The 13,487-nt window shown below is 39.3% G+C and overlaps 1 protein-coding gene across 1 annotated transcript in view; it reads left to right on the plus strand.

Moving 5' to 3' along the window:
- GOLGB1 (golgin B1) overlaps positions 1-13,487 on the plus strand; it is an 89,542-nt gene that overhangs the window by 43,682 nt on the left and 32,373 nt on the right. The window contains exons 11-13 of the mRNA XM_054713943.1: positions 370-484; positions 3,146-3,219; positions 7,744-12,935. Of these exons, the coding sequence (XP_054569918.1) occupies positions 370-484; positions 3,146-3,219; positions 7,744-12,935 (5,381 nt within the window). The remainder of the gene's footprint in view (positions 1-369; positions 485-3,145; positions 3,220-7,743; positions 12,936-13,487) is intronic.

Consider the following 13,487-nt stretch of genomic DNA (forward strand, 5'->3'; position numbering starts at 1 on the left):
ACTTAAGCAATAAGTAGATGCTCTTTTTTTAAATGTATTTTTTTTATTGATTTCAGAGAGGAAGGGAGAGGAAGAGAGAGATAGAAACATCAATGATGAGAGAGAATCATTGATCGGCTGCCTCCTACATGCCCTCTACTGGGGATTGAGCCCACAGTCCGGGCATGTGCCATGACAGGGAATCGAACCGTGACCTTCTAGTTCATAGCGTTATGTTCAACCACTGAGCCATGCCATTTGGGCAGTAATGCTACTTTTAACATATTTTCATGGCTGAAGAACTTTTAGAAGACAAAAATGCTTGAGGCGATCTGGCACTAGTATGAAAGTTTTTCACTGGAGATAATTTGTTGTTTTTCTACAATTTAGGTGATCACTGAGGAGAATATTGCCTTTTTGCATAAGAGAGTGGTAGAACTAGAGAAGGAAAAGGGGGCCTTGCTCCTTAATTCCATAGAACTGGAGGAACTGAAAGCTGAGAATGGTATGTATAAATGAAAATCATAATTCTATCTTCTTAACCCACAAGTGCTTCTACTTTTACCATGATATGTATATAATATATAGATTCTCTGATTATTCGATAATAAAGATCTTACTTAGATAGCTGAGCGGGTGGTTATTGAAGATAGGATTAACATACATTTAAACAATTTAAACACAATATCAATGTTTACTATAACTTTTTGCAGCATAGGTTATAAATGTTTCAGGATGTCTGTATTATATTCATTTTGGAGTACTCAAGGACTGTTATAGGAAGAATGGCCTAAATAGGACTTTAATAAAACGATGAATTTTTAAATAGGAAAAATGAAAAAAGTACAGAAATGCCTGGTAATAAATTTGTGAGATGAGGTAATAGAGATCAGTATAAATAGAGGTTCAAAGGTAGAAACCATTTTGGGTTTTATTTGTGCTATACTCAACTGAGAACCCTATACTTATCTTTAAGGCCTCAGCTAGAGTGTTATCTTTTTCAGGAAGTCGACTTTGATCCCCCAAAGTTGGCTTAAATGCACTTTTGTGCTTTTGTAACATCCTTGCATTCCTTTAACATTATATTAAAATAATATGTTTAAACTTTACACTATTTGCTCTTCAGAGATGAAGTTAAGCTCTTTAAGGACAGCCATTTTTGTTGATCTTTGCTTTACCTTTTATCAACAACTAGAATAGTATCGGTCAAATAGTAGCTGCCGAATAAAGTTTTGTTGGATTGAACTAAATTTAGCATTTTATTCTGTAGGAATGTGTGTGAATAGTTAGTAAGGATGAAGACATTCCTTCTCTCATTTATCACCCGCTTCACAAGGACTTTCTTATTTTAGTAGCATTTAGTTAACGCTTTACTGATCTGTTTTATACTGGATTAACTAATATGCTATGACTTGAGTGAAAATGAATACCAAGTAAAGTTTGTCTCATTTCTTAAATGCTAAAGCCAGTATTTCTGCCTTCATCATGTTACAGTTCCACTTAGCTCTAAACTGGGGGTTATTCCTTTATTAGACTACTAGAGGCCTGGTGCACGACATTTGTGCACGAGGGGGGGGGTGACGGGGGGAGGAAGGGTGGTCCCTCAGCCTGGCCTTCACCCTCTTGCAGTCCGGGACCCGTCGGGGGATATCCACCTGCCACCTGCCTCCGGGAAGCGGGCCTAAGCCAGCAGTCGGACATCCCCTGAGGGGTCCTTAGCACTGCCATGGAGGCGGGAGAGGTTCCCGTCACCACTGCTGCACTTGCCAGCCGTGAGCCAGACTTCTGGCTGAGCGGCGCTCCCCCTGTGGGAGCATACTGACCACCAGGGGACAGTTCCTGTGTCGAGCGTCTGTCCCCTGGTGGTCAGTGTGCATCATAGCAACCAGTCCTTCTGCTGTTCGGTCAATTTGCATATTAGGGTTTTCTTATATAGGATTCCCACCATTGTTCCCACCACAAATTCAGCTCATTGTTCAACCCACTCAAAGCACTTCTTTGAGACCTATCCATGATGCTTATTTTGCAGTTTTACGAACAATACCTATCATCGTCATGCAGCTCATTATGGTTTAGAGGTATTACATGCATTCTGTTCTCTTTGCTCACTCCTGCAGAGACCACTAATACAAAAAAGAAAAAAAAAAGGATTTTTTGTATTAGTTTTCCCATCTGGTCTTATAGGTTATCTTTGTTTTATGCATCATGTTCCGCTCACCTCACCTTTTGCACTCCTCTCAAATAATCTTGTGAAGTGTCTGAACATATTGTATGACTTAAATTTATTTGTTTCATGAATGTTCATTCAGCAAATTTTTATGTGTCAGGCATTAATCTAGTTCTAGGGATGCCCTGAACATATTAGAAGGGAAGACAGGCCATAAACATGTATCTAAATAAGAACATTTCAGAGAGTGATAAATCTCTCTCTATATATATAGGACCCCACCAATGCACGAATTTGTGCACCAGGCCTCTAGTTGCATTATAATAGAACATGGGATAGAACTCAGAAGACTGGATTCTGATTTCAGCTCTCTATGAACCTGCTGTATATAGGTCATGACATTTCTTTGTTTCCTCATACGGTCATTGAGGAGATTTGGACAGCTCCCTTCTAGTGCTAAAATTTGATGTCTTTTTATGAACACATGTAAAAGAACATTGAGGACATTGTAAGTGCTATATTAATACAAGATGTTTATGAATACAGTAGGGTTATGGATAAATTAAAGCAAATTTATTGCCCTGGAAGTCCCAACTTATTTTACAGAAATCACTGCTTCTTGTCACATGCTTGGATGTCCTTTTACTTTAAAGCCACTTTCTATAATAATAAAAGCATAATATGCTAATTAGATTGGACGACCTTCTGGACTAACCTGTGGGGGCTGAGGCAGAGGCAGCCACCACGGTGGCGGGGGCCGAGCCCCTTGCACGAATTTCATGCATCGGGCCTCTAGTTTATTATATTTCACCTAGTAGTAGATGATAATACCTGCTCATTTCTTTTTAGTAAGCCTTTTCTCTCCCAAACTACTTTTATCTGTTTATTTCCTCTTGATTATTTCATGCATCTCACATAGCCTCACACATAAAATCATGCCTCTGGGTTTCTAAACGCTTTACCTATATCTCCTAAGGATATTTATTTTGTGACTTTCAGAAAAACTATCTTCTCTGATTACTCTCCTGGAGGCTCAGAATAGAACTGGAGAGGCACATAGAGAAGTCAGTGAGGTAAGTGATGCATTATTAAAATAACCAGAATGTGAATTAGATTACAAAGATTTAGTTTCAAACCTAAACATTTCTGCAATTTTCTAATGTTGACAGAGAATTACATTACTTAGAAAGTTAGATCTGTTTAAGAAATTCAGTGGTTATTATTTCCCATATACTCTCATTTGTTTCTGAATATTTGGATTTTTTAATTTGTTCTGAACAAATAAAAATAGATTTGATAACCCATTTCTCATAATGGGTTATCATTTATCTCAACTTCTTTGCCCATCTCAAAATAGTTTCTCAGTAACGTGCTCAGATAAACTCCCTAGTTCATCCCGTTCCCCGCCCCACCCCAATCAGTTGGCACAGTTTCACTTAGGATTATATTAAAAAGGTATTTTTGGATGATGTTGCTTTTTATAATCTGAAAATTACTATAATAAATGTGTGATTCCTTAATATTCTGTTGATATAAGTTTATTGTTAGCAGGTGTTTCATTAGCTATGTTTTTCTAATCAATAAGCCAATGATAGAGTCGTAAATGGCCTTGAGAAATAATGTAACTTCTTAACAGAAGTATCTGCTTGCTTATTGTATTAGAGTTCTCCAGAGAAATAGAACTAATAGGCTGGAGACCCAGAGAAGAGTTGTAGTTCAAATCCAAAGGCAATCTGCTGGCAGAATTCCCGCTTTGGAGAACAAACTTTTTCTTTTTTTTGAGGGGGTGGGTTTTAAGGCCTTTAACTGATTGGGTGAGGCCCACCCACATTATAGAGGATAGTATGCTTTAATCAAAGTCTACTGATTTAAATGTTAATCTCACCCAAAAATACCTTCACAGAAGCATCTAGAGTAATATTTGACCAAGTGTGTCCTAGCCAAGATGGCAATAAAATTCACCATCACAATTATAGTCAATGCCTTTTCATGGGACTAGTGGTGCTCTGTTCACAAAATTGTCAAAAGGAATTAAATTTTGAAAATTGTACCATTATATGAATACTGACAGAGTAAATATAAATTTTGTTTGGCCAGGGAATGCTTAATGTTCTTTTTTTAAAAAATATATTTTATTGATTTTTACAGGGAGGAAGGGAGAGGGACAGAGAGCTAGAAATGTCGATGAGAGAGAAACATCGACCAGCTGCCTCCTGAACACCCCCTACTGGGGATGTGCCCGCAACCAAGGTATATGCCCTTGACCAGAATTGAACCTGGGACCTTCCAGTCCGCAGGCTGACATTCTATCCATTGAGCCAAACCAGTTTCGGCGGGATGCTTAATGTTTTAAGAAGCTTAGTGGTGGTAGTGAGAACAAGATAACTTAGCTCAAAAAAGAACAGATAAGAAAGATGGGAATCTGTTAAGAAGAAAAGAAAGAAAAACAAAACAATCCGAATGGAGAACAAATAGGGAACAATGGAAAAGAAAGATAAAAAGGCACACAGTAATTGCAAAAGAAAGGGTGAATAAGATAATCCCTTGGGATAAGAGAGGGTGAGTAGGAAATTATTTCAGTAAGCTTGGCTGAAAGAAGCAGACTAGTATTAGGAGAAAAAGTGAGAGTGGCTAGAAACAGTTAAATTCTCTGGTTCTTTGCCTTCTCCTTATGGGATGACATTGTTTTTTTACTGGAGCCAAAAAGTTAATTAAACTGGAGATATAGGGAGTAGCAGATAACATAACAGATAGATCAAAAAGAGGAAATAAGAATACTTAGGATAAGAGAGAGAACAAAAAAGGAGTTTGTTTTATTAAAGTCTTCTGACAGGCATAATGCCTTGACCATATCAGATCTTTAATGTATATATGGATGGAAAAATAGGAATGTGACATGAAGAAATTATAAAGGAACATTTTCCTGTCCCAAATACTGCTTCTGGTTTGGGTCTCTAGATATGTGACTGTGAATAATACCGAAAGTGAAGAGTTTTAAATGATTAAAAATAATGCTTATGAAAACTGATGAGATAACTTTTCTTAAAATAATAAATAATTCTAAAATAATGAATTTTTTTTCTTAGTGACTGAGAATGATACCAAGATAATAGCTAATATTCACTGAATACTTGCTATGTGCCAGTTTCTGCTAGTAGGTGGCAGAACTAAGATATGAACTTGGACAGTCAGGCTGCAGAGCTTGTACTCTTGACTACTTCATTGTTTGACAATTTTCTATCAAATTGGAATTTTTTGCTGGAAGGAAAAGGTGTTATTGACAAAGGTGGAGATTTTACTATACACTAGAGGCCCGGTGCACAAAATTTGTTCACTCGGGGGGGGGGGTGTCCCTCAGCCGGGCCTGTGCCCTCTTGCAGTCTGGGAGCCCTCAGGAGATGTCTGACTGATGGCTTAGGCCGGCTCCCTGCAGTTGGACATTCTTAGTGCTGCTGTGGAGGTGGGAGAGGCTCCCACCACTGCTGCTGTGCTCACCAGCTGTGAGCCTGGCATCTGGCTGCAGTGCTCCCCCTGTGGGAGCACACTGACACCAGGGGGCAGCTCCTGCAGTGAGCATCTGCCCCCTGGTGGTCAGTGCACATCATAGCGATTGGTTGTTCTGCTGTCGGGCCGAAACTGGCTCTCTGACATCTCTCAAGGAGTCCTGGATTGTGAGATGGCACAGGCCAGGCCAAGGGACCCCACCGGTGCACAATCGGGGCTGGGGAGGGACTCTGGAGGTTGGCCAGCCATTGAGGGACCGTGGGAGGGCTCCAGGGCGTGTCTGGTCCATCTCGCTCAGTCCCGATTGGCCAGACCCCAGCAGCAAGCTAACCTACTGGTCAGAGCATCTGCCTCCTGGTGATCAGTGCACGTCATAGCGACTGGTCAACCGGTCAACTGTCTGCCCCCTGGTGGTCAGTGCATGTCATAGTGAGTGGTTGAGTGGCCTTAGCATATCATTAGCATATTACACTTTGATTGGTTGAACGGACGACTAGACACTTAGCATATTAGGCTTTTATTATATAGGATACTGTCCCCAAACTCATTTAATAAAAATACTAATTAAATTTACTATGAGATTTCACTGATTTTGTTTTCCTAAAAAACAATTATAGAAGTAATTTATATGGATTGAGCAGTTTAACACAATAATCTAATCTAATAATAGACAAATATGCAAATTGACCGCACCTTCGCTACACCTAAGCCACGCCCACCAACCAATCAGGACGAGTATGCAAATTACCCCAACAAAGATGGCGGCTAATTTGCATATCAAGACAGCGTCGAAAGAAGCCAAGAGCTGCAGAAGGGAGTAAAGCTTCAAAGAAGCAAGCAAGGGGGGCGGGGGGGTTGGGGGGGGAGGAGAAGGGAGGAGCGAAGTCAGGGCCGGGGGTGAAGGGAAAAGCAGGCGGGCTGGCAGAGAAGGCGGGGCGGGTGACAAGGGAGGAGCGGAGGCGGGGTAGAGTGCAGCAGGAAATCCTATTGCAGGATTTTTCCTGCAACGGGAACGCTAGTCTATATATATATATATAAAAAGCCTAAGCAACTGGCCGACCAGCTGATTGGCTGGTAGCTATGACGTGCAATGATCACCAGGGGGCAGATGCTCTGACCTATAGCTATGATGCACACTGACCACCAGGGGGCAGACGCTCAATGCAGGAGCTGCCAAGCTGCGGTGACTTGGCAGCTGCAGTTCTCGGGTGACCCACCCAGAACCAGAGAGGAGGGAGCCCAATTCTGGGGTGTGTCACCTGAGAACCACTCTCTCGCAATCCGGGACCCCTTGTGGGATGCTGGAGAGCCGGTTTTGGCCTGATCCCCTCAGGCCACGCTGAGGGACTCTAGTCTTTATAATAATAATGATCCCTATTTTGCCAAACAAGTCCATAATTTCATACGTAAGTTCCAGCAAGACTCATTTTTGATTATTTGAACCTGATCATTTATCTCAATCTATAGCAAGCCCTCAAATAATGTCATTTCATTCAAAGTTGTTTCATTATAATGTTAATAAGATGCCACAGGAACTTAACTCTTATTTATATCAATTAATCTATGGTAAAATTGGTTTCATTATAATATAGTTTTGCCACTGTTCCAAGAATCTATCAATATCACGAGGACTTACTATACTTGGTTGAAAATATACCTGTCTATTAATAATAGCTCATTTCAAGTTTAGAAAATTCCATAACTTCCTCCTTGGTATAGGATGAAACAAAAATTTTATATAGTTCCTGCTTCCCTTTTAATTTTTAAGCACTTCTCAGGGGAAACAAGTAGGTATTTTAACTTGAACAAATAGTTTCCCAAGTAAGAAATATCTAGAAAATAAGTTCCAGCTTTTCTTAGGCCTTAGGAATATTGCTTCACCTCAGTGCAGAAATGAGAGGGTGCCTCAGAGGTCCAACTTGGAAAATAAATACTGATTTAAAAAGTATTTAGCAGTTTAATGATAGGAAGAAGGTTTGGACTAAAAGGTTTCAGGTTTTGGAAAATGCATAAAATGCCATTTATTAATTAAACTATTTCTTATAAACCATTTGATTGAAACTTTTTCTTTTTTTTTTGTATTTTAAAAACAGGTCAGCATGGTTGATAGTACCAGGCTCAACAAGAGCAACTCTTCTGCTGAGGAAAGTGGACAAGATGTCCTAGAGAACACCTTTTTTCAGAAACATAAAGAACTGTCAGTTTTACTGTTGGAAATGAAAGAAGCTCAAGAGGAGATTGCATTTCTTAAGTTGCAGCTCCAGGGCAAAAGGGCTGAGGGGGATCCTGAGGTCCTTGACCAGAAAGAATTGAAACAGATAGAAAGTGAAGGAAAGCCTTCAGTTGCAATGAAAATATTACTTGAAGATACAGGGCAACATTTTCCCCCAATGTCAAATGAAGAGAGCAGTCTTCCAGCAATTGGAAAAAAAGAGGAGATGAGCTCTGAACATCAAAATAGAATATCTGAGGAAATATCTTTAAATGACACTGGAATAGAATTGAAATCAACAAAACATTATGATGTTGATAATGCCCCTTGTGCTGTACCAGGCATTTGTCAGTGTCACCAGGATGAATTGGAAACACTAAAAAGTCAAATTTCGGAGCTCAAGATTAGCTTTCATAAAGCAGAAGAAACATATGGGAAAAATTTAGATGAGAAAGCTAAGGAAATAAGCAATTTAACTCAGTTGGTTGAGGAGTTTAAGAAAAATGCTGAAGACTCCAACAGTGCACTCACTGCTTTGTCTGAAGAAAGAGACCAGCTTCTCTCTCAGGTGAAGGAACTGAGTGTAGTAACAGAGCTGAGGGCTCAGGTAAAACAGCTGGAAGTGAACCTTGCAGAAGCAGAAAGTCAAAGAAGACTTGATTATGAAAGTCTAACTCATCACAACTTGCTTACTGAACAGATCCACAGTCTCAGCATAGAAGCCAAATCTAAAGATGTGAAAATTGAAGTTTTACAGAATGAATTGGATGGTGTACAGCTTCAGTTTTCTGAGCAGAGTACACTGATAAAAAGCCTACAGAGCCAGCTACAGGAGAAGGAATGTGAGGTGCTTGAGGGGGTAGAGCGTCTGAGGGATATCACAAATAAGATGGAAGAACTTTCACAGGCTCTTTCACAGAAGGAACTTGAAATAGCAAAAATGGATCAACTCTTACTGGAGAAAAAGAGAGATGTGGAAACCCTCCAACAAACCATTGAAGAGAAGGACCAGCAAGTGACAGAAATCAGCTTTAGTATGACTGAGAAAATGGTTCAGCTTAACGAAGAGAAGTTTTCTCTTGGGGTTGAAATTAAGACTCTTAAAGAACAGCTGAATTTATTATCTAGAGCTGAAGAGTCAAAAAAAGAGCAAGTAGAAGAAGATACAGAAGTTGTTTCTGGTCTTAAGCAGACTTTTGATGAGTTGAGCCCAGCAGGGCTAGTAAGTAAAGAAGAACTTCAGCATGAGTTAGACTTTGTAAAGAAGGAAAGTGAGCAGAGAAAGAGAAAGCTCCAGGCAGCTCTTATTAACAGAAAGGAACTTCTACAAAGAGTCAGTAGATTAGAAGAGGAATTGGCCAAAGTGAAAGATGAATCTAGGAAAGAGGTCCCATTCAGTGAGAATGAGAAGAGAGAAATAGAGAAAGATAAAGAAAATAAAGAAGACTCAGAAAAATGTGTTACTTCTAAGTGCCAAGAAATAGAAGTTTCTTTAAAACAGACAATATCTGAGAAAGAATTAGAACTAGAGCATTTAAGGAAGGATTTGGAAGAAAAGGCAGCAGTTGAAGAAGAGTTACAGGCTCTGATCAAACAGATGAATCAGAACTTCCAAGATAAGGTAAACCAAATAGATTTGCTCCAAGCGGAAATCATTGAAAACAAAGCAATTATCCAAAAGTTAACCACAGGTAACAAGGATGCAGGTGATGGAGGTTCAGCAGAACCTGTAAAAGAAACAGTTGTGAGCAGTCCACCTGGTGCAGGTGGTGGAGAACACTGGAAACCAGAACTGGAAGAAAAGATATTGGACCTTGAAAAAGAAAAGGAACAACTTCAAAAGAAGCTACAGGAAGTGTTAACCTCTCGCAAGGTGATTCTTAAAAAGGCACAGGAGAAAGAAAGACATTTTAGGGAGGAGCTAAAGCAACAGAAAGATGACTATAATCGCTTGAAAGAACAGTTTGATGAGCAAAGTAAAGAAAATGAGAACATTGGAGACCAGCTAAAGCAACTCCAGATTCAAATAAGGGAATCGGTAGACAGAAAACTCCCAGGCACTGACCAGCAGGAACCAGGCTCTCCCACTCAAGGTTTAGAAGAACATTTATCCAAAGCCATTGAGCAGCAACCTGCTGAACCTATTTTAGAATCTGACTTGTGCCCAGACAGGCCTCATCCTGGAGATGCAAATGCTCTGAAGGACAATACTTCTGTTGCCCAGATTAAGACCCAGCTCAAAGAAATAGAGGCTGAGAAAGAGGAGTTAGAATTGAGGGTTAGTTCTACAACAAGTGAACTTACTAAAAAATCAGAAGAGGTATTTCAATTACAAGAGCAGATAAATAAACAGAGTTTTGAAATCCAAAGTCTGAAAACAGCATCCCATGAAGCTGAAGCCCACACCAAAAGCCTGAAGCAGAAATTAGAAAGCAGTCAACTAGAAATTGCTGGATTAGAACATTTAAGAGAATTACAGCCTCAACTAGATGAATTGCAAGAACTCATAAGCAAAAAGGAAGAAGAAGTTAGATACCTTTCTGGACAGCTTAATGAGAAAGAAGCAGCTCTAACTAAAGTACAGACAGAGATAATAGAACAAGAGGATTTAATTAAGGCTCTGCATACACAGCTGGAAATGCAAGCCAAAGAACATGATGAAAAGATAAAGCATTTACAGGTGGAACTTTGTGAAATGAAGCAAAAATCAGAAGAGACTGGAGAAGAAAGTAAAGCAAAACAACAAATACATAGGAAACTGCAAGCTGCCCTCATTTCCCGAAAAGAAGCACTAAAAGAAAACAAAGGTCTCCAAGAGGAGTTGTCTTTAGCCAGAGATACCATTGAACATCTCACTAAGTCTCTGGCAGATTTGGAAAACCAAGTTTCTGCTCAAAACCAAGAAAAAGATACTTTCTTAGGAAAGTTAGCTCTTCTTCAGGAAGAAAGAGACAAACTTATTACTGAAATGGACAGATCTTTAATGGAAAATCAAAGTCTCAATGGTTCCTGTGAAAGTCTAAAATTAGCTTTGGAGGGTCTTTCTAAAGACAAAGAAAACCTAATGAAGGAAATTGAATCTTTGAAATGTTCTAATATTGCAGAAAGCACTGAGTGGCAGGAGAAACACAAAGAGTTACAAAAAGAATATGAAATTCTTCTGCAGTCCTATGAGAATGTTAGTAACGAGGCAGAAAGGATTCAGCATGTGGTGGAAACTGTGAGGCAAGAGAAACAAGAACTATATGGCAGGCTAAGAAGCACAGAAACAAACAAGAAAGAGCTGGAAAAACAGTTGCAGGAAGCTCAACAGGAAATGGAAGAAATGAAAGAAAAGATGAGAAAATTTGCTAAATCTAAACAGCAAAAAATCCTAGAGTTGGAAGAAGAGAATGACCGACTTCGAGCAGAGGCACACCCTGCAGGAGGTCCATCTAAAGATTGTATGGAAGCACTTCTTTCTTCCAATTCCAACATGAAGGAGGAACTAGAAAGGGTCAAAACAGACTATAAAACGCTTTCCAAGGAGTTTGAGGCTTTAATGACTGAGAAAGACTCTCTAAATGAAGAGATTCAAGATTTAAAGCAAAGGATAGAAGATAATGAATCCAAACAAGTTATTCTAGAGGCCCCTGAGAAACCTGATAACCAGATGCATATCATTGAAGAGGCAAGCCAGTCTGTCCCAGGTGAGGCTAATGAGGAAAACTCTTCAAGTAGGAGTACAAGGCCTGAATATTCAGAATCCATTCTACCAGACACCAATGCCAATCCTGGTACAAGTGAGAATGTCAGCTCACATGATGAAATTAATAACTACCTACAGCAGATTGATCAGCTCAAAGAAAGAATTGCTGAATTGGAGGAGGAAGAACAAAAAGAAAAGGAATTTAACCAGACTTTAGAAAATGAGAGAAATGCTTTACTGAGTCAAATATCAGCAAAGGATGGTGAACTAAAAGTGCTTCAGGAAGAAGTAACCAAAATAAACCTTTTAAATCAGCAAATTCAAGAACAACTTGCCAGAGTTACCAAGCTCAAAGAGATAGCAGAAGAAGAGAAAGATGATTTGGAAGAGAGGCTTATGAATCAACTAGCAGAACTTAATGGAAGCATTGGGAATTATTATCAGGATGTTACAGATGCCCAAATGAAAAATGAGCAACTAGAATCTGAAATGCAGAACCTTAAAAAGTGTGTGAGTGAATTGGAAGAAGAAAAGCAGCAGTTAGTCAAGGAGAAAACTCAGGTGGAATCAGAAATCCGAAAAGAATATTTGGAGAAAATACAAGGTGCTCAGAAAGGACCTAGCAATAAAAGCCATGCAAAGGAACTTCAGGAACTGTTAAAAGAAAAACAACAAGAAGTAAAGCAGCTACAGAAGGACTGCATCAGGTACCAGGAGAAAATTAGTGCTCTGGAGCGAACTGTTAAGGCCCTAGAATTTGTTCAAACTGAGTCCCAAAAAGATTTGGAAATAACCAAAGAAAATTTGGCTCAAGCCAAGGAACACCGCAAGAAGGCAGAAACAGAATTAGCTAGCTTCAGAGTACTGCTAGATGACACTCAAAGTGAAGCAGCAAGGGTCCTAGCAGACAATCTCAAGTTGAAAAAGGAACTTCAATCAAATAAAGAATCAGTTAAAAGCCAAATGAAACAAAAGGATGAAGATCTTGAGAGAAGACTGGAACAGGTAGAAGAGAAACATCTGAAAGAGAAGAAGAATATGCAAGAGAAACTGGATGCTTTGAGTAGAGAAAAAGGCCACTTGGAAGAAACATTTGGAGAGATTCAGATTACTTTGAACAAGAAAGACAAGGAAGTAAAACAACTTCAGGAAAACTTGGATAGTACTGTGGCCCAACTTGCAGCTTTCACTAAGAGCATGTCTTCCCTCCAGGATGATCGTGACAGGGTAATAGATGAAGCTAAGAAATGGGAGATGAGGTTCAGTGATGCTATTCAATCTAAAGAAGAAGAAATTAGACTCAAAGAGGAGAATTGCAGTGTTCTAAAGGATCAACTTAGGCAGATGTCCATCCATATGGAGGAATTGAAGATCAACATTTCCAGGTAAATTTTTTTTTTCTCTTCCAAAGGTAATTAAAGGCTAAATATGGAACTGATTTTGGCTTAAATTCCTCTCTCTCTCTCTCTCTCTCTCTCTCTCTCTCTCTCTCTTTCTCTCTCAAATGCCTTTGTGCTGCAGTTGTATTATGAAAAATTCATGTCTGTCTGCTTCCATTCCCATCTTTTTATTGAGAGATCACCTATATTTCTCCCTTTCATTCATACCCATTTCCACTACTCTGGACTTATACTAGTACTCCCAAATCATTGCCTTAGCCTCCCAATCATATGGTACTCTCTTTTCTCTTCCTCATATTCCACATCAGTTCATACTGCATATGCTTATTACAGTCATTTTCTTCAAACTCTAATTTTATATCACTTTTCAAATTCAAGAACTAACAATATTCCCCACTCTTCATACTCATCCACTTTTAATAGTATCTTTCTTCTAATTGTCTCTCACACAAAGAATATTTTTTAAGGGGCCAGCCATTAGCTTTTCTAGAGCAAAGGAAACCAAAATAGTAGAAAGTATTACTTTCTAGAGTGTCT

The sequence above is a fragment of the Eptesicus fuscus genome, chromosome 3 (genome assembly GCF_027574615.1).
Source record: "Eptesicus fuscus isolate TK198812 chromosome 3, DD_ASM_mEF_20220401, whole genome shotgun sequence".
In the NCBI taxonomy this organism is placed as follows: Eukaryota; Metazoa; Chordata; class Mammalia; order Chiroptera; family Vespertilionidae; genus Eptesicus; species Eptesicus fuscus.